At 42.0% G+C, this 19,370-nt stretch overlaps 1 protein-coding gene across 38 annotated transcripts in view; it reads right to left on the reverse strand.

The window, feature by feature from the left end:
• The window catches only part of NEB (nebulin), a 268,629-nt gene that overhangs the window by 188,086 nt on the left and 61,173 nt on the right, over positions 1 to 19,370 (reverse strand). For all 38 annotated transcript variants that reach the window (XM_053258532.1, XM_053258395.1, XM_053258346.1 and 35 more), the window contains 16 exons: positions 18,562 to 18,768; positions 17,595 to 17,699; positions 17,159 to 17,266; positions 15,278 to 15,589; positions 14,326 to 14,532; positions 13,513 to 13,617; positions 13,234 to 13,341; positions 11,381 to 11,692; positions 10,127 to 10,333; positions 9,373 to 9,477; positions 8,425 to 8,532; positions 7,924 to 8,235; positions 7,584 to 7,790; positions 6,308 to 6,412; positions 3,196 to 3,303; positions 1,756 to 2,067 (listed from right to left, as the gene is read on the reverse strand). In XM_053258532.1, the coding sequence (XP_053114507.1) occupies positions 1,756 to 2,067; positions 3,196 to 3,303; positions 6,308 to 6,412; positions 7,584 to 7,790; positions 7,924 to 8,235; positions 8,425 to 8,532; positions 9,373 to 9,477; positions 10,127 to 10,333; positions 11,381 to 11,692; positions 13,234 to 13,341; positions 13,513 to 13,617; positions 14,326 to 14,532; positions 15,278 to 15,589; positions 17,159 to 17,266; positions 17,595 to 17,699; positions 18,562 to 18,768 (2,928 nt within the window). The remainder of the gene's footprint in view (positions 1 to 1,755; positions 2,068 to 3,195; positions 3,304 to 6,307; positions 6,413 to 7,583; positions 7,791 to 7,923; positions 8,236 to 8,424; positions 8,533 to 9,372; positions 9,478 to 10,126; positions 10,334 to 11,380; positions 11,693 to 13,233; positions 13,342 to 13,512; positions 13,618 to 14,325; positions 14,533 to 15,277; positions 15,590 to 17,158; positions 17,267 to 17,594; positions 17,700 to 18,561; positions 18,769 to 19,370) is intronic.

The following is a 19,370-nucleotide window of genomic DNA, read 5'->3' on the forward strand; positions in this document are numbered from 1 at the left end:
ATTAATATACAATGCACAATATTGTACTCTAATTGAACAAGGTAGTACTCTCTGTGCATGCTGCAAAATTAGCCAATTATTCAACAGGCTGCTCTCTCATGAGAGTGGCAGCCTATGGGGACTCGATACTGAGCCAGGATGCTCCATGCAGCAAAGCCGTGGGGACGGGTACTTGGGTGAGTGCTGTTCCAGTCTCGGCAACTGCTGTCAAACTCTGTATCCTGCCAGTCAGCCCGCCCGCTCATGGGGAGACATGCACCTTTGCCCATGGCCTCAAAGGGCGAGCCCGCTATCCCGGGGCCGCAGGAAACCGAAGATCTGCGTTTCCACAGATCTGCATACAGTGCAATTCAGGACCAAGCCCAGGAACTCTAAATGGATTTACAGGTCCATGCCCGACCCCTGTGTCTACACTATTCATACAAGCAGGTATGCCTTGAATACCGGGGGCGGGGGGGGGGGAATGGCCCTCTCATGGCAGGGATAGCCAGCATCAGCAGGGCATCCCCTCTCCGGGTGGGCAGAAAATATTTAAGCGGGGAGCTACCATCCTCCCTACTGTTAAGAGGCTGCCACAAGCAGGGATTCTGGAGCTACCAAGTTCTATTTTTTCCCCACGGAGAAGTTGGGAAAGGGGGGCCCAGCCCCTTCCTGGCAGAGTGGGATGTTCATTCATGAGCAGGGCCAGGCAGCTGGATCAGCACTGCTCCAATGAATGGAAAGATTCTTCCTTTGTGATAATAATGGGTGCAGACCCAGAGCAGACAGCATTCACTCAAGAGAGTGCCAGGACATGGGCTCTACAAAGTTGCAGTGTGGAAGGAAACTGTGGGGAAGAGTAACCCGGAGACTTCTTTCCTTGTCTTGGAGACTGCGGCCAGGTTTCTGCAAAACCATGCCCCTTGCCTGCTAGCCCAGCCATGTGGAGATGTGCAGCTCTGCCCGCGCCACCATCCTGGGTCAGCTGGAAACTGGAGTTCCCCTCTCCCAAGAATTCCCACACACACAGATCTGCATGTGGTGCTATGGTGGTCCAGACCCAGGAACTTTGAACTTTAAAGGTCTGTGCCTGAACCTGCTGTTTCCCCCCGACAACGTAAATGTCTGCAGCGCGATTTGAAACTTCGGCCACATTTACCGCCGGTTTGGCATTATGTGTCCATGTGGCCAATTTCTTGAGCTAACCTATTTCACGGGCTGTTGTTAGGATAAAGTGTGAGGGGGAAACCTTGTATGCCACATAGGAACATAAGAAGCTGTTTTATACTGAGTCAGACCATTGGTCCATCCAGTGCAGTATTGTCTACACTAACTGCTCTCCAAGGTTGCAGGCAGGAGTCCTTCCCAGTCCTCCCTGGAGATGCCAGGGATTGATCCTGGGACCTGGATGCAAAGCAGATTCTTTTCTACTCAGCTACATCCCATTCCCCTAGCTTCCTGAAGGAAGGATAAGATAAAAATGTAAGAAAGAGTTGCCATCGCCTGCATTAGGTCTGAGGGAGGGTCTTCACTTCTGCTTTACATGAATGTAATAAAGAAAGTAATAAAGTGAAAGGGTCTTCTAGGCAGCAGAAAGGAGAATTAAGAGAATATCTCAAATCAGGCACCTTAATAGAAAGATTTCAGTAAGGTGATCCAAGAACACTACCAGAAACATTAACAGGTACAAGTATAGGAAGAGTTTTCCTGGCTTCCTTCACTATCAATATAGATTTACAAATAAAAAGAAGTAAATTATTTGCAAATATGACTTACATCACTTTGAAGTTCATATGTTTTCTTAGCATGGATGACATCGTTTTGGTCTGGGAGACATGTCCACTGATGTATAATTCTTCTGTAATCAGCATCAGTAACCAGGGACTGACACTTCTTTGCCAGCAAGAAACCCAACATATCCACAGGTAGATTACACTTGGTCTTCCACTTCTCAAAATCTTTCTTGTATTCCCTTTCGCTCTGCATCTTGGCTACTTTCATTGAATGCACAAGCTTGGGATCATCTTGCACATTCCGGAATCCAATGAGATGTCCCTGTTGCTTGCGGTAACCTTGCTTGTACTTGTACTAAAACAAGAAGAGTGTGATTAGGACACCGAAAGGAAGAACAAAAGCAGGAACAGAGTGCAGCTCTGCCCATATGGTGATGCCACGACTGCTGGATGTTAAAGTTGTAAACAAATGGGACCTTTCTGCTTATTCAAAAGCAGGGGGAAGATGGTGGTGCCCCTATGCACAGGAGCAGTGAAGTCAATGACAGGGTTGGCCCTAGGAGAAATAGCACCTGGGGTGAGGAGTGCCTTTGGAACTAAACCCCCTATGCTTAGTTTATCTGTGTTGCCAAGTTGTGTGGCTTGTGCAAGGCCTAAGGAGTACAACAGGCCCTCAGGAGTGTAATAGGCTTCCCCAGCAATGCCTATGGAAACAGCACAGAGCTACCTCTCACTAATTTGTTGCTTTGCTACCAGTGCTGGGATCTAGTTCTGAAGTCTCACAGGCTTACTGCAGCTTCACTGCCAAGGTGGCTCTTTTGACAAATCAATTCAAGGACTTTACTATTTGAGTTGAGCTCAAATCAAATTGCAAAATCTGATTCACGCACATCTCTAGTAACAATGTCATGATTAAGGGAAGCAGCACTATATTCCTAAAATGGTATGTTTTGGTGAAGGAGACCCAGCATGAAAACTGGCCCCTGCCCTGACCCCCTCCCCCATTTTAATTACAGAGTTAGGGGCAGGGGTAAGAACACGGCTTGTAATATGAAGAGGGTTTTCTTTTTTCCAGAACGTATAATATCAAATCACTTTGGAGGACACAACGGACTCTATTGGTACCTTGCCTGGTTTATACTGTTGCATGCAGCATAAGAGCAAACTACTTGGCAAGGCAGACCTCTCTCTTTGCTTGAATAGTTTTAGAGAGTGTAAAGTTTAATCTGAAAAATGAGAGATGGCAGCATTCAAAGGCCCCAGAAACCTCAACACCTAGCCCTAGATGGGGATTTGCTGTGGTTACTCAGTGGTGAGGAAGAGGCACTCTGCACATGCACAAAAGAAGCACACTTTCATCCTCCCAGCTAAGATATATGATATCAGAGATAATGAGCTCTGGCACTGAAAACCAGTTACAAAACTAAGCCCTAGAGAGCTTGGCTGAATGTATCAAATGTATAGCATTTACAATATTACTTACATCACTAGCAATGTCTCTTGATGCTTTTGCTGATTTCACTGAAATGGCTTCAGCTGTGAGATCATAACCTTTCTTTAAGATTTCTTCCCATCCAAGTTTGTAAAGTTTCTAATGTGGAAATAAAAAACCAAAAGGTTCAGTACACAACAAACAGACTTTTCTTCCATTGGAATTAGGGATGCATCGAATCCTCCTGAGAAACTTCACGCATAATATCAAAACACCTTTGGCTTCCTTCTAAAATCTGATATTTTACCTAGGACTGAGCTGAATTTTCATGAACAATTTTGGCACCCAAAGGATATTTGATGTGACCCACTGAGCAATGCTTGTGTACAAATTCCATTAAAGTAAAAGGACTTGTGAGGGGTCATTGGCAGGTGGGCCACTATCAGCAACTAGAATAAGGCACTTTGGAGAGTCATTGGATGAGGTGTCATTTTAAGTTGCATCTGAATACTCCAGAATTTGAAAGGCACCCTGAGCAGAACCACAGTGCTTGTTGAAAATGGCAGTGGATGACACAGAGCCCATCCTAGCCAAAAACTTACCTCATTGATGAGGTTTGAAATATCATAAGTCTTCAAGTAACCTTTCAAAGTGGTGATTCTTTTATATTTAGTAGGGAGAGAGCAACCCACACTATTCAACACCAGCACATATTATTATTATTATTATTATTATTATTAAATTATTTTTTCTTTGTAAACCACTCTGAGAACTTTGTTGCAGAAAAGCAGAATATAAGTAATCATAATAATTAGCTGATGTTTGCAACCAGCAGGCATTCACTCAAACATATTTAATAAATAATAATAAACTTTATTAGCTGCCCCATAATTGTTCTCTGGGTGGCTCACAACAAAAGGTTAAAACATACAATAAAAAACACATTACACATTAAATCATAACAGACAAAAACAGGTGAAAAGAAAATACAAAATACAATACAAAGCTGCTTAAAAACTCATTTTAAAATTAGTTAAAAAATCAGATCAAATCTGAAAACCCAAATTTAAAAGGCCTGGGTGGGGAAAAAAGGTCTTTACCTGGCGTCTAAAGGAACAAAGGGATAAAACAAGATGAACTTCTAGAGGGAAAGTATTCCACAAATGGGGTGCAACCACTGAAAAGGCCCTCTCCCAGGTAGCCACCCACCTCACCTCATTTGGCAGGGGCACTTGGAGGAGGGTCTCCGAAGAGGATCTTAAGGTAGGGACACATGGGGCAAGGCACTCTCTCAGGTAACCCAGTCCCAAGCTGTAACGATCAGGCAGTAACAGCCTTTCCTTTCCTGTAAAGAGTGAACCGGAAGTGAACCCTGTCTTGACTGACAGGCAGTGACTTCTAGGGATCATCCACTCAGCACACAGTGGGTGGGACCTTGAGGGCCATGAGGCAGGAAGAAAAATGTGTCTTCGTTCAGAAGGAACTAGGTGGAAGGTGAGGGAACGCTTAGTGAGGAGCAATGGAATTTTGTTCCCTCATGGTCAAAAGCTAGCCTGGAGATTTTTCTCAAGTAGAAGGAGCTGGTTGGAGGGCCTGAAATGTAGCCATGAGGTCTGGCTGCAGGAAAATCTCTCTGCAAATATGAGGAAACCAGGAAGGAAGGAAAATTGAATCCTCTACCATGGTTTTGGTGAGTTCAAAGCAAAGGAAGCCAGGGCTTTTGGCTTCAGGGAGAGTTCAGACTAGGCAACAGTTTTTCAGTCAGCTGTGGCATTAGAAACTTATCTTTCTTTCATGTGCATTGTGCATCCTGGATACTGTTCTAAGTTTGTCTATCAGTAATGCATCTAAGGCGTTGCAAAAGCCTTGGTAAACTCTCAAAGGTGCTTTTTGTATTTTCTTACATTTATGTTCCTTGCAACTGGGTGCTTTTTGAATTATCCTTATCCTGGGTAACCACAATTTTTAAAGTGCGCCACCCCAATATGAGCTGGAGTGCTCTTTGGAAGTACAGTGGTCCCTCGACTTACGAACTACTCGACATCCGAAGATTTCGACTTACGAACGACAAAAATGACCGGAAGTAGTTGCCGGTTTAGATGTGGCTTCCTCGACCTACGAATTTTTAGATGCGGTTTTCTTGACTTACGAATGTTTCCAGACCTCCGTGGATGCGCTTTTCGACTTACGAAAATTTCAACCTACGAACGTGCGTTCAGAACGGATTATCTTCGTAAGTCGAGGGACCACTGTAATCTTGTAAAGTACTGAGTGTTTCTTTTACCTATAATTAAAAGCTGAGAGAGCCTCAGACTGAAGCAGTCTGTAGTAATTTGAATAAAGTTTTCTCTTTTTGTTATTTGTATTTTACCTGCCTCTAAGTGGATTTTTTAACTCAGGAAAAGGGGTTTTTAATTGCTTAGCAACACTACCAAGTGTTCTCATCATGCGTAGGCTTGCACATGGAGCTTTTTGTGTACTTTTCCAATAGTAAAGAGAAGGAGAGTTCCCTGGAATTTCGCCCACACCGGGGCTGGGGGGTGGGATTAAACTCTGTTAAAAAGTGGGCATGATGGCAACGACTGAGCTACTGAAGGAGAAGTTTAAATTGAAAGGAACAGCCTTTGTTGAGCAAACATGGAGGAAATGATTCAGCATTTCTCCTTCCCCATGTGGGCTTGCTTTGAGACAAAGGCTGGGTTAAATCCGCTACACAAGCCATTGAGGGCTTTAAAGGTTAAAGCCAGCAGTTTGAATTGGGCCCGGAAACAGACTGGGAGCCAGTGCAGCTGACAAAGCACTGGCATAGCATGATCAAAATGTCCTGTCCCAGTTAATAATCTTGCAGCCCTATTTGTACCACCTGTAGTTTCTGGACCATTTTCAAAGGCAGCCCCACATATAACACATTGCAGTAATCCAAGCGAGAAGTTAGCAGAGCATGAGTAACTGTGGCCAAACTATCTCTGTCCAGGTAAGATTGCAGTTAGCGTATCAGCCAAAGCTGATAAAAGGCGCTCCAAGCCGCAGAGGCCATTTGAGCCTCTAGTGACAGTGCTGGATCAACGAACACCCCCAGACTGTGAATCTGGTATATAAGACTACTTTCATTAAGGGAAAGAAAATTAAAGTATTAATCAAACCAAAACTGGTGTTTTTGTACCTCACTATAATTAAACTTGTTCGCTTTGGCCTGCATAATATCAGGTGTATCCGGCATCACGTGAATCTTCGTCTTATCCTTCTCCCATGCCTCTATGTATGCATGCTAGTGGGAAAAATAATACAAGGTAAATCAATACAATTCTTCATATATGCATGCAACAGTATTACTGCAGACATATGGGATAGTGGCATTGATGCATACAATCTCTGCAGTTTGCTTTTTATATAAAACTAGCAAAATGCCCATCTTTATAATGGGTGGTATCTGTGCATCTATCATAGAGGAAGCGCTTGTATATTTCAAGCACTTCTGCTGGGTGCAGTGTGCCGTTTCAAGGATAAAGACACATTGCACTGTCCTGCAGACAACTGGTCAGTGAAGACAAGGTCACCCAGTATAAAGGGTGAGGACAAGTTTGCCTTCACTGCTAACAGGGGCTTACATTCTGAACAGAACACCCTAGATTCAAGCAAGATGTATGCATGCAGCTGCGATCTATCCAAAAGCACAACCACACAGATTGTGGAGGCAGGACCACTCTGTAGCCCCCCAAGCACTACATAATCACTGTTCTGATGCTGTCCCATCATTCCCAATGGAATCAGTGTCGGAACAGCAATTACACAGTACTTAGAAGCTACAGAGCAGTCCCACTTTGGCAAGCTACACAGGAGAGCTTTTGGGTAGATCACAATAGCGTGCATGCATCTTGCTTGGATCTAAAGTATCCTGTATGGAATGTTAGCCAGTATCTCCAAGTCTAGCACTTTACTGGTTTTGACAGGACAGAATGGTGCCTATTCACTTATGTGGGAGAATGTAAAAGGATACGTTTGGAAACAGCATTGGGGTGTGTCTCCAACCATTAAGAACGAAGCTTGTTCTGCCCTGCATAGCCTCACTTCCTAGCCCTTTCCGCATTCTGTTTTCTACATACACTCAGAATGAGACGCTTTCATTTGTAACATTTGGAACTTGGATAGATGGAGGAAGGGAAGAAGAGAGTCTCAGTGTTAAATAGATAACAGAAGTATCAAATATACCAGTCAGTTGAAAAAATCATCTATACCAAATGGTTACTTCCTGCAGAAAAGCTTAGAGGGATCACTCAGAAATAAACTTTCCCAAATCTCCATCACACAGTAAATGATACAGAAAGTATTAATTCTACGTTTGCTAAAAAGATATCCATTTAAACAATCGTGAAAGGAAGGTGGGAGCTCTATGTTGTTAGTTTAGCAAGATTACTGGATCCCTGGGTGAAGATGGTTACCTTATTCATGACATGAGCATTGTGCTTGGCAAGCTCCATATCCATAGAGTCAGTCTGCTTCCTAAATGGGAAAAGGCTTGGGTGTTGGCGGTACTTTGTATCGCTTGCAATTTCAGTGGCTTTCTTCGACTTTTCAACATCCAGAGATCCCATAGGGCTCCATCCAAGTCCTCTGTACCACTCATTGTAGTCTTGTTTGTATTCGTGCTGTAGATGGAGGGAAATAAAAGAGAATAAAAGATTGGGTTGCAGCTGGAAAGCACTCAGTTGCAACATCTACATAAATATGTCTAAACCGTATCCATGTGCTGGTAGTAAAAAAGAGAAAGCAGAATCTTACATTACTCTGAACCTGATTCATGTTTCTTGCTTGTGCTACACTCAGTGCATCAGGCAGGAGGATATATTTGTGGATGAGTCGTTTGTAGTTGGTGTTGGTGATATTTGCTTGCGCTTCCTTGGCAGCCATGACGCTGAAAGTATCAGCAGGTGTATTGTACTTGGTCTTGCTGGTTTCATAGTCTTTCTTGTATTCACGGTCTGACTGCATCTTTGCTACTTGCATGTAATGGACAAGCTTTGGATCATCTTGGAGGCTGCGGAAGCCAACAAGCTTACCCTTGTCCTTTTCATAGCCTAGTTTGTACTTGTACTGCAAAAGAAACAGGAAGACCATAAGAGAGGAAATTCAGCCTCCAGAAGGTTAGAACTGTTATGTTGCTTCATTAGCACATGTCACAATATGTAAAAGAATACAGTGTATAAAAGTGAAATTAAAAATGAAACAGCATCAATACCAGACTTGTATAACAATAATAAACCCTTTTCCTTAAATACTTACATCACTAGCAATGTCTCGAGAAGCCTTCGCAGCCTGAATAGGGATTGCATCAGCCCTGAGATCATACCCTTTTTTCTTCGCTTCTTCCATGGAATGTTTATACATTTTCTGTGAGAGAGAGAGAGAGAGAGAGAGAGAGAGAGAGAGAGAGAGGTTTTTAAATTAATTATAATGTGTGAGCTACTATGTGTGATCTAAAATATTTAGGGCACTCACAAGCAGTGTAATGTATCAGTTAGAATGTCAGATCGGGCCAAGGAAATCTAAGTTAAACTTCTTCAGCCAAGAAGCTCAATGACAAAGTGCTTGCACAAATATTGTGCTAGGGCAAGGCTTTGTATGAGCTTTCATTCCAGACTAGTGTTGCACTAGTGCAAATTTGTTTGAGCTAGCACAACAAGTTGCACAAGCTTTGACACACCTCATATGCTTCACAAGGAACTTTTTTTCCCTTTGCAAGAGTGCAATTTCAAAAATCCCCGTAACTTCATACAGCTACACGATCTTCTCACTGTAGTACAACTTTGTTCACTGTGCAAGCGCTTCATTAGTCTGGATATCAGCCACTGTTTTTTTCACTGACTTATTTAGTGGTTTCATTGATTGGGTTTTTATGATAAGGATTTTGTTATTCTATATGACTGTTCATAAGCTGTCTTGACATTTTTGAAAGGTAGTATGTAAATCCTTACCATCAATAAATAAACATTGAAGTCAATGCTATTTATCATTGACTTCAATATTTGTAACACTGAATGACAGTACAGGACTGTACCCAAAGGCAATAGTTGAGTGTGCTAGCTAATAACTTGCCTCACTGCTCTTTAAGCTTTGCTGTTGGTATGCTGTTGGTAATAATTGCCATACTGAACTGTATTTAATTTTTGTTTTTTCCTAGTAGTAAGAAAAACTAGAAAGCAGGTCTAACTAGGTACCCCTCCTACTTACATTGCTGATGTTAAATGCATTGACTTTTGCCAGAAGAATTTCAGGAATATCTGGTGTGATGTGAATCTTCATCTTATCTGCTTCCCAATCCTTTTTGTAAAGGTGCTGAAAGGGTAAGCAAAACCTCTGTCATAATCTGCCAAAAATAAATCACTTCTGACAATTTCTGTTGCCTTTTTCTTTAAAAGGGAATGAATTAGATCATAGAACGCATGTGTCACTTCCCAATGTCAAATGCTACTATTTGCTTTTTCAAGAGCTGGAAAATGTATCTAAATAATCTCTAAAAAAAACTTTTATTGGCAATGAGGAATTGAAAATAAAATCCTTATTTATGTTTCCAAGGAAGTGTGTTCATCCCAGGAACTACTTCCCTTGCAATACAAGTGAAGTAGAGTCCTACCACTATAAAAAAAAGAGCTCACTAAAATCAATCCCTGAAAATAAATGTTACTCTGTGTTCTTGAATGCCCTGTAAAAGTCTCAGGCGCAATGTGGCAGGATTAGTCTGTTCTTCAGCCACAACCAGTCATGATTCAGCCCAACATGGCTCAAATCAAGGGCTAATTCTGTGTCATGTGTAGTCACCAAACAAAAGGCAACCATATGATAAGATGTTCATCTGTTTTAGAACAACCTTTCTGCAATTAATTGTTGCAGATTAACCACTGATTAATTATTGCTGCTTTGCTTTAGCTGTGTGTCTGATCCATTTTTCTGTACTGTTCTAGATTTGTAATATATATTTGCTTACCTCATCCATAATTTTTGCATTACTTGTGGCCAGGACCATGGGCATGGAATCCATCAGAATAGAATACTTTAGTTTGTCTGGATGCTGTCTGTACTTCTTCTCACTAACAATTTCCATGGCTTTCTTGTTCTTCTCAGCTTCTAGAGAGCCTAATGGAATCCATCCAACTCCCTTCATGAATTCAGCATATTCTGCTTTGTATTGATTCTGGAAACAAAATAGAGGAGAAATGCTATGTAGAGTATTCTTTACTTTAATGTCACAGAGTTTATTGGCAAAACTTGCAGACATCTCAGCTGGAATTCAGAAAAAAAAAGTAGTGCAATTTAATTTGAAACACTGAATATACAGATCTACTGCACCTTTTTGATAGTCATGTGCACAGACCGGTTCGGAGGCCATTCTAAAGGCCCCCAGACCGGTCCGGACATGGGGTGGTTTTGGTTCGGGAGGATGGGGTGGGGGGTTCCAATAAGGAATGGGGGGGCGTTACTCACCCCGGAGACAACCACACCATATTTCATTGAGCACTCGGGCAGCAGGATAGCTCCCTGCCGCCCGCTTCATTTCCCGCTCGGCGCCACGGCTCCTCTTTTTGAATTCAGAATCGGGCGGCAGGACATCTCCCAGTCCCTGCCGCCCCCTACAAAGCCCCGCTCGGCTGGCGGCCGCCCCCTTCAAACCCCCTGTAGCCCCCAAGAAGACTCCTGCCGCCGCTTCTCCTTCCCCTTCCCATTGCAAGAAATCGGCACTCGGCAGGAGAGCTCCCTGCCGTCCCTCCCTTCCCATTCCCCGGCTGGGCTGCAAATGGCTTCTAAGAAGCCTTTTGCGCACGTGCGCAAAAGGCTTCTTAGAAGCCATTTGCAGCCCAGCTGGGGAAGGGGACAGCAGGGAGTTCTCCTGCCGCTCGTTTTTTAAAAGAAATCTTACACTGTATGATAGCTGGCAAATATGTTTTCCCCACAGTTCTTTCTTTACAAAGGAAGGTAGCATTTTCATACATTCATATGAGGGTCATACATTTTGATTTGATAAAAAAACATACTTGCATTAAGTTCAGAGTAATTTTAAATCAAGTTATTTTTTAAAAAGAAAAAAAAATTAAAGTGACATTTTTAAAAAACTAGAACTACAATTTAGAACTCTTTCCTCACAGATGGAGTATTTGCTTTAGCAGCAGTAAGTAGGAATATAAGCATCTGCAGGATCATAGTTTAACTGAGTATCTCGGAGATCTTTGTCTCTTCCACTTACATCACTTTGTATCTGCATCATGTTTTTAGCCAGTTCAAAGTTCATAGAATCAGGCAAAACATTGTAAGTGTGGATAATATTCCTATAGTTTATATCAGTTGCCACTTCCTGTCCCTTCTTGGCCGCAACCACACTGAACATGTCAACTGGGGTGTGGAACCTGGTCTTTGACTTCTCATAGTCCTTCTTGTATTCACGTTCTGACTGCATCTTAGCAACTTGCATGAAGTGTACCAGCTTAGGGTCATCTTCCAGACTACGGAACCCAATGTGCTTTCCTTTCGACTGCTCAAAGGCCAGTTTGTATTTGTACTGCAAAATGGAAGGGAAACACATGTGAAGAAATTCAGTGAAGAACAACTCACTATTGTACATGGCTAATCAGATATCTGTTCTATGTATCTCTAGTATTTTTTAAAACATAAATATATTTTAAATTTTTAAAATTGCCTAAATAAAAAGGCTAAGAACCACAGTTTCACACACACACAATGAAAAAGTGCTGTATTCTCAAGCTTCTATTTATCCCCTCTCCCCACAACCCCATCACGCACTCGTTTTAAAAATAAAAGAACTCCTGAAAAAGCTTGTCTATTAGGGGTGTGCAAGGAACCGGATGGCCCAGTTTGGTTTGAGTTTGGACTGGACTCGAACCGGACCAAGCCAGTTCGGTCTGGCACTCCATCAAACCCCCCAGGTTTGGTTTGGTCGAGGGGGATTCGCAAACATTAAAAGAATTTTTTTTTTAATTTACTTTCCCTCTTTGGGGGACTTGTTGGAGGTGGCGGGGGGGGTGTCCCATGGAGGTTCCCCCTCCCCCCGCCGGACTCCCTTGAAGCCCAAACTGGCCTGTTCGGCCGGCTCTTCAGCCTGTTCAGGCCTTCCCCCTCCGGCGTGGTGGCCATTTTGGAGGCCGCAGCACCTGCAGTTAGCCTCTGTGTGACCCAGGCCATGCAGAGGCCAAATTGTGTCTCCAAAATAGCCACCACACCAGAGAGGGAAGGCCTGAACGGGCCAAAGAGCCAGCTGAATGGGCCGGTTTGGGCTGCAAGGGAGGCCGGCAGGGGAGGGGGAACCTCCATGGACACGCACACAAACCCCTGCTGCCTCCAACAACTACTCCGAAGGGGGTAAGTAAAAAAACTTTTTTTAAAGTCCATGAACCCCCTGAATAGTCAGGGGGTGTTCGGTCCGGGGTCGGACCGAACAGGGGATGGTTCGGTTCGACCCCAAACCGTTGAACTGAACAGGTTCGACGTTGAACACGTTCAACGTCGAACCTGTTTGCACATCCCTATTGACTATACTAGGGTCACAACCCAATGCAGACCAAAGAGGACCTCACACTCATTGAAATTAATGCCCTTAAGAGTACTTTTCTCTATGTTGGATTGAAGTCATCATATCTGGGGGAAATTGCCCAGAACTAATTTTCATCTGTCTCATCACTGAGCTGGAGGTATGCAGCACTTACCCCGGTATTCTTATCTCTAGTGAATTACCTCTAGCACTCTTTATTGGAAGATCTGCAGCTGTCTAGAAGTAAACACAGTTGTCTTTGCTTGGCTCAGCAACCAAAAGTTAAAAAAATATTGCACACAGAAGAAGCACTATATACTTGCAGAACAATGTCTGGGTAGGTAATAAGGAATCCACAAAATTCAAGGGGTCCAAAAGTGGTTTATGGAATAAATGGGAACACTAAAAACTTCTTAAATTTGCCTAACCAAGTCTCTGATTAAGACTGAGAGGACACAAACAGTCCAAATATTGCTTGTGGAGGTTCAGTGATAGAAACTATGGATAGATAAAACAGGCTTTTCTCATAAACATAAAGTAAAAATTAAACATACATCACTTGCAATGTCCCTGGAAGCTTTGGCTGCTTTTATTGAGATAGCATCGGATCTCAGATCATAGCCTTTCTTCTTATCTTCTTCCCAGCCAGCCTTGTATAGTTTCTGTTCCAGAACAGACAGAAATGGAAAACACTTTTTAGAAAAGGGTAAAAAACAAACCCAGAACACTCCTCTTGTACAGTTGATATTTGTACTTTTTAGAAGACTAATGCTGGTGCCTCATTAAATATATATTTTGAACTGATAAATGCCCCTTGCCCCTTGAAACCTTACATTGCTCATTGTGACTTGGTTAACTTTGGACAAGAGTATTTCTGGTGTGTCAGGCATCACATGAATGTCAGTCTTCTCTTTGTTCCATTTGTCCACATACAGTCTCTGCAGAAGAAGAAAAATGCATTCATAGTGTGGTTTTAAAGAATATCTCTTTCTCAACCTTGCTTTCTATATATTACAGTTCATGTATTGTGCCATCATATGTACATGGCACCTCCCATAAGCCAAAACAGAAAGAAAAGGGGCCCATGTCTCCAAAGAAATTACAAATTGGATTGATTATCTTCCTGTCAATAGGGCAAAAGGAACCATTTTGAGATTGCTATGCAGCTGGCTACTTCCCACAGTGGCCAACTAGATTCCCTTAAGAAGATTAGACTAGATTCCCTCTCCTGCTGTTGCTTCCCAGCAGCTGCTAATCAGTGGCATGCTGCCTCTGAATACAGGGGATCCATGTAGCCCTCACTGTCATTCAGATACCTCTTATCTGTGAATTTGTCTAATACCCCTTTAAATCCATTTAGTCATCATTGCTTCTTGTGGTAGTAAATTCCAGAATTATGCATTATGTGAAGAAGTACTTGCTTTTGCCTGTGCTAAATCGACTGGCCAACAATTTTTGGTGTTTGTTGCACCAAATCACTTCTGGGCAAACTGCTTGGGTAAGCAGTACTTCCAGCAAGTGTCACCTGTTAGTGAACTCTAGAGAAATATGTGAATCTTCATCTAGAAACTTTGTACCTTCCTAAACCCACATAAAATTTACATTTTAGAAATCAGCTAGACTCAAAGATTTTTATTTATTTTTACCTTATTCATGGTATGGGCATTTTGCTTAGCAAGAACCTGCTCCATAGAATCCATGTCAATGGTATATTTCAGTTTGTCTGGGTGATGACGATATTTATTTTCACTGAGAATGTCAGTGGCCCTCTTTGCCTTCTCCACTTCCAGAGACTGAATTGGCACCCAGCCTACTCCTCTCAGCCAGTTATTGAAATCTGTTTTGTAAAGATTCTTTAATGAAAGAAAAATGGGAAATAATGTAATATGAGACAAATTACTTTCATTTTCACATCATAGGAATAAATTCCTCCAATGATCTAATTGGGGTGGTGACTCCATACCCTATCCCATAGAAACCTGCCCCTGATGTGGCAGACCGTGCCCAGCTTGAGTAAAATGTCTGCATACCAAGAGGATACATTTCCCTCAGAACACCCAACAAAGAATGATGTTTTTTGAAGACAGAAATTTCAAATTAACAAGAGTGTATTGTAACCCAAGCATGGGTTATTTGTTTTATTAAGTGGAGCTGCTTGGCAACCATCAGCACACCCACTATTCCTGGCAGCCATTTTAAAGTTGTGAATTCTGGGAATTTGTGATGAATGGAGGTGATAGCCAGTCATATCCTTCCACTATTAAAGTTGCTTGTGTGAGTTGGGGAGTTAAATCCATCCATCCCTCCCATCTTGTGTTTTAGCTCATTAATTAATTCCACTGGTTAACTGTGGGTTGTGTGGAAAATATTTCTAAACGTGTAGTGGTATCAGAGTACACCAGAGCATGACAAACTTTTGTGTTTTGTGACCAGAGTTCTGACAACATCTCTGTACCACCATGTCTGAGCTCTGATGAAAACACTGAGCAGACAGGCTCAAAGAGATAGAACTATGGCTAAGCATTCTGCCTTGAGCCTCCCCAAGCCATTAAATAAACCTCTTAGACACAATAGTTTTATCATCTTCAGATTACATACCTCACTCTGAATTTCCATCATGTTTTTCGACAATGCCACACTCATGGCATCAGGCAAAAGGGTGTAATTATGCAGATGTTGTCTGTAGTTTGTACCAGTAACCACTTCCTGGGCTTTCTTGGCAGCTGTCACACTGAACATGTCCAGAGGTATGTGATACTTGGTCTTGCTGCTTTCATAGTCCTTCTTGTACTCGCGTTCTGACTGCAGTTTGGCCACATTCATATAATGGACCAATTTAGGATCATCTTGCAGGCTACGGAACCCAACCTGTTTTCCTTTGTCTTTCTCATAGGATTCCTTGTACTTGTACTAGAGATAATCATAACAAAATAAAGACATTAAATGTTCAAAAATGAGTGGACATGCATACAATCCATGTATGGAAGCGTATGCCTTGAGATTCCACACTGGTGGAGTCTATTTTAAGTATTAAGAAGCTTCTATTTGTACCTTTGAAGAAGGCTGAGGCTAAAAACATACTGGGCATATGTCTACTACTCAATAAAAATATTTTGTTCTGAGGCTTCACCTCACCTTTCTCCCACTCCATTGGATCCATTTATGATACACTGAAAAAGTTAGTACATCAGCAGTAGTTTTCTTCCCTTTTCCATGTTGGTCTGCTGCTATACCCTTTCTAATTAAAGGTAATTTCAAATATGATTATGCCTAGCTGTGTATATTCAATTTCACCCAACTCCAGAAAACTATATTCTACCTCTTTTGCTGTCCCCATGCTCTCTATGCCTTTCCCTCCAAGCTCTCTCTTTATTTTTTTTAAGGTTCACTTAGCTCCATTTCACTATGCTTGCTATTCCTAGACAGTCATTCTGAGCCAGTTTACATGATCAACAAACCATGGTTTGCTTATACTGGGGAAATGGGCTGAACCCTCTGAAGCCTGTGTGCTCCTCCTCGCCACTCACTTTTTCCTCTCAGTTCTAGTGTTTGAATCCTGCTTGGATGAAATAACAGTTGGCTTGTCCACACCCTGAGCTATTGGCCATAGCTCAGTGGTAGAGCATTTGCTTTGCATGTAAAAGATATCAGGTTTGATCCCTGGCATCTCCAGATAAGACTGGGAAAGACTCCTGCCTGAAACCTTCAAGAAGCTGTTGTCAGTCAGCATAGACAGTACTAGGCTATATGAACCAATGGTCTGACTTAATATGAGGCAGCTTCCTGTGTACTGTGGTTGATAAATCACAGGTAAAAGAAACAGGACATGAAACAAAGACTAAACTCAGAGATAATATTATTTAATGATTTCTGAAGCCTGCATGAATACGTTTATTGAGGAGTAAAGTTAAGTAAAGTGTGCCATCAAGTCGATTTTGACTCCTGGCACCCACAGAGCCCTGTGGTTTTCTTTGGTAGAATACAGGAGTGGTTTACCATTACCTCCTCCCGCACAGTGTGAGATGATGCCTTTCAGCATCTTCCTATACCAATGCTGCCTGATATAGGTGTTTCTCATAGACTGGGAAACATACCAGTGGTGATTTGCACGGGCAACCTTCTGCTTGTTAGTTAAGCATTTCCCCACTGAGCCACTTGAGGAGTGCACATTTATTATTGATTCCTCAGCAGCACAGAAGAACCTATTTTTCAGAACACTACAGTCCATTCTGAAAAACTGGAACCTTTGTATACAATGCTGTGGTAAAATGACTTCATCACCTACAGAAGGTCTCCATTTTAATCTCTGGCATTTTCAACGAAAGGCTCTCAGGTAGCAGGGATGGGATGGGGTGGGGGGCCTGTCCAGGTCCCTGATAGGTGCCAGACTAAATGATCCAATGTTCTGACTTTATATAAGGCAACCTCATATGTCCAATACCATGTGCAGCTTAGAGCTTTTATTGAGATTAAACGTACATCACTGGCGATGTTTCGTGAAGCTTTTGCAGCAATTATGGAAATGGCATCTGGCTTCAGATCATATCCTTTGGCAATCAACTTCTTCCAGTCTGCTTTGTAACAAGCCTTTAAGGGAAGCAAATAATTAATCTTATTGTGAATATCTAACAAAACAGTGAAAGCACATATTATACTTAGGACTCTGCCACCATTAAGAAAAACCCATAAGACATTTGTACAAAATAATTTATGTCAAGTAAAAAATCAGTTGGCAGCTTCACTCCAAAACAGAATTTGCAGTTATTATAGCTAGAAATAGAACTTGTGTTTTACCTAAACTACAGACGGAAAAGTTAAAGAAAGACCTTGCAAAAATAAAAATAAAAATCAGGATTTGATATACCAAGACTGGACATCAGTTTATAAAGTATTTTAGAAACTCTAAAATACTCACGTTACTTAAATTGTAGGCATTGACTTTGGCTTGAATAAATTCAGGGACATCAGGATCCAAGTGGTATGTGTGTTTAACTTTCTCACCCTCCACCTTATAGTTTATCTAAAAGGAAAACAATACATGAATCATCTTTCTCATTAGATAAAAATCATCTCATTCTAGATCAATCAACACCTATATGTAGGCACACAGCTGTATACACAAACATATGCAGTTCAACAAATATACTTGTCCTATCTATGAGGGAGCTAGCACCTAGCACTTCGAGCACGAGCCAGATTCAGCTCCATTAGAAGCAGGAGGTCAGGGGCGAACTGGAGCCCAAGGGAGGCTGCCCTGCTTCCTAAGCCCTTGCATATCTAGCACTACACATACAAGTTCTCTGTAGAACTGAAAAAGAAGCGGGGGGGGGGGACTTCAATGAAGGACTCTATTTTCCAGGAATAGTAATTCCATGTGGGCAACATGAAGGCTTCTTTAGAGGAATTCCTTAGCTACTTAAAGTTAAGGCACTAAACTGGGATCAAACAAAAAACTGATTGTGAATGTTTTATAGCAGGAATTCCCAACCTTGGGTCCCTCCCAGATGTTGTTGGACTACAATTCCCAGCATCTCCAGCCACAATGGCTAGGGATGCTTGGAGTTGTACTTCAACAATATGCAGGGATCCAAGGTTGGGAACCATTGTTTTTAGAGCATTGTTTGTTGCCTTTAATATAAACAATGTTAAATTTGTGTCCCCCACACTCGAACAGTAGCTTGACACCTAAACACCTGCCCCTTTTCTCAATGAGGGTTTAGCTGGTTGCCTCAAAGGCCAAGTGGGAATTTTTATCACCACCTCTTTGTCTAAGAGTGTACACACACACACACACACACACACACACACACACACACACTAATATTCACTTTTTAAAAAACTTTTTAAAAAATTGTGGCAGAGTTGTACTGGCAAAAACTTACATCACTTAGCTGCTTGGTGTTTTGCTTAGCCAAAACCATTGGCATTGAATCTAGCAAACTTGTGAACTTGAGGGTATCTGGGTGTTGGCGATATTTCCTTTCATTTAATGCCTCTCCAGCCTTTCTAGCTTTTTCCACATCCAGTGAGCCTAGAGGACTCCAACCAATTCCTTTGAACCAGGAATTGTAGTCTTGTTTATAAAGATTCTGATGGGAGGGAAAGAGGAGAGTAGAACAAGGAGACATTCAAGGACAGGGGGTGGGGGGAATCAAAGAAACAAGTAGTACATACAACAGTTGCCTTCTTCCTAAGATAACCACATCTGACTAAATATGTTTGTATCTGCAGGAGAGAATGTTTTCTCTTTTTCTTTGAACACTCACAGAATACAGCTAAGCTGCTGATTTGGCCAGGCATGTCAGTTATTAAGTACTACTACCATGTGCAGGTGGTGAGTGGGGGGAATGTTTTCATATTTGCTTTGCTTACTATACTTTGAGAGATCATTCCATTGCAATATCCCAATATAGCTTTTTCTTTTATATCTTCTTCCAAATTTCAGCTCTTCATACAATCATAAAGAATTCTTTATTTGTTCTAGATTGTGAGCCCTTTGGGGACAGGGTACCATCTTGTTTATGTATTATTTATTTTTCTATGTAAACTGCTTTGTGAACTTTGGTTGAAGAGCAGTATATAAATATTTGGAGGAGGAGGAGGAGGAGGAGGAGGAGGAGGAGAATAGGAAGAAATCTTCAAAATTCTTTGTTTTGTAGTGCAGAGTGGAGCCTGTTTTTAACCAGCATTC

The sequence above is a fragment of the Hemicordylus capensis genome, chromosome 1 (assembly GCF_027244095.1).
Source record: "Hemicordylus capensis ecotype Gifberg chromosome 1, rHemCap1.1.pri, whole genome shotgun sequence".
Lineage (NCBI taxonomy): Eukaryota > Metazoa > Chordata > Lepidosauria > Squamata > Cordylidae > Hemicordylus > Hemicordylus capensis.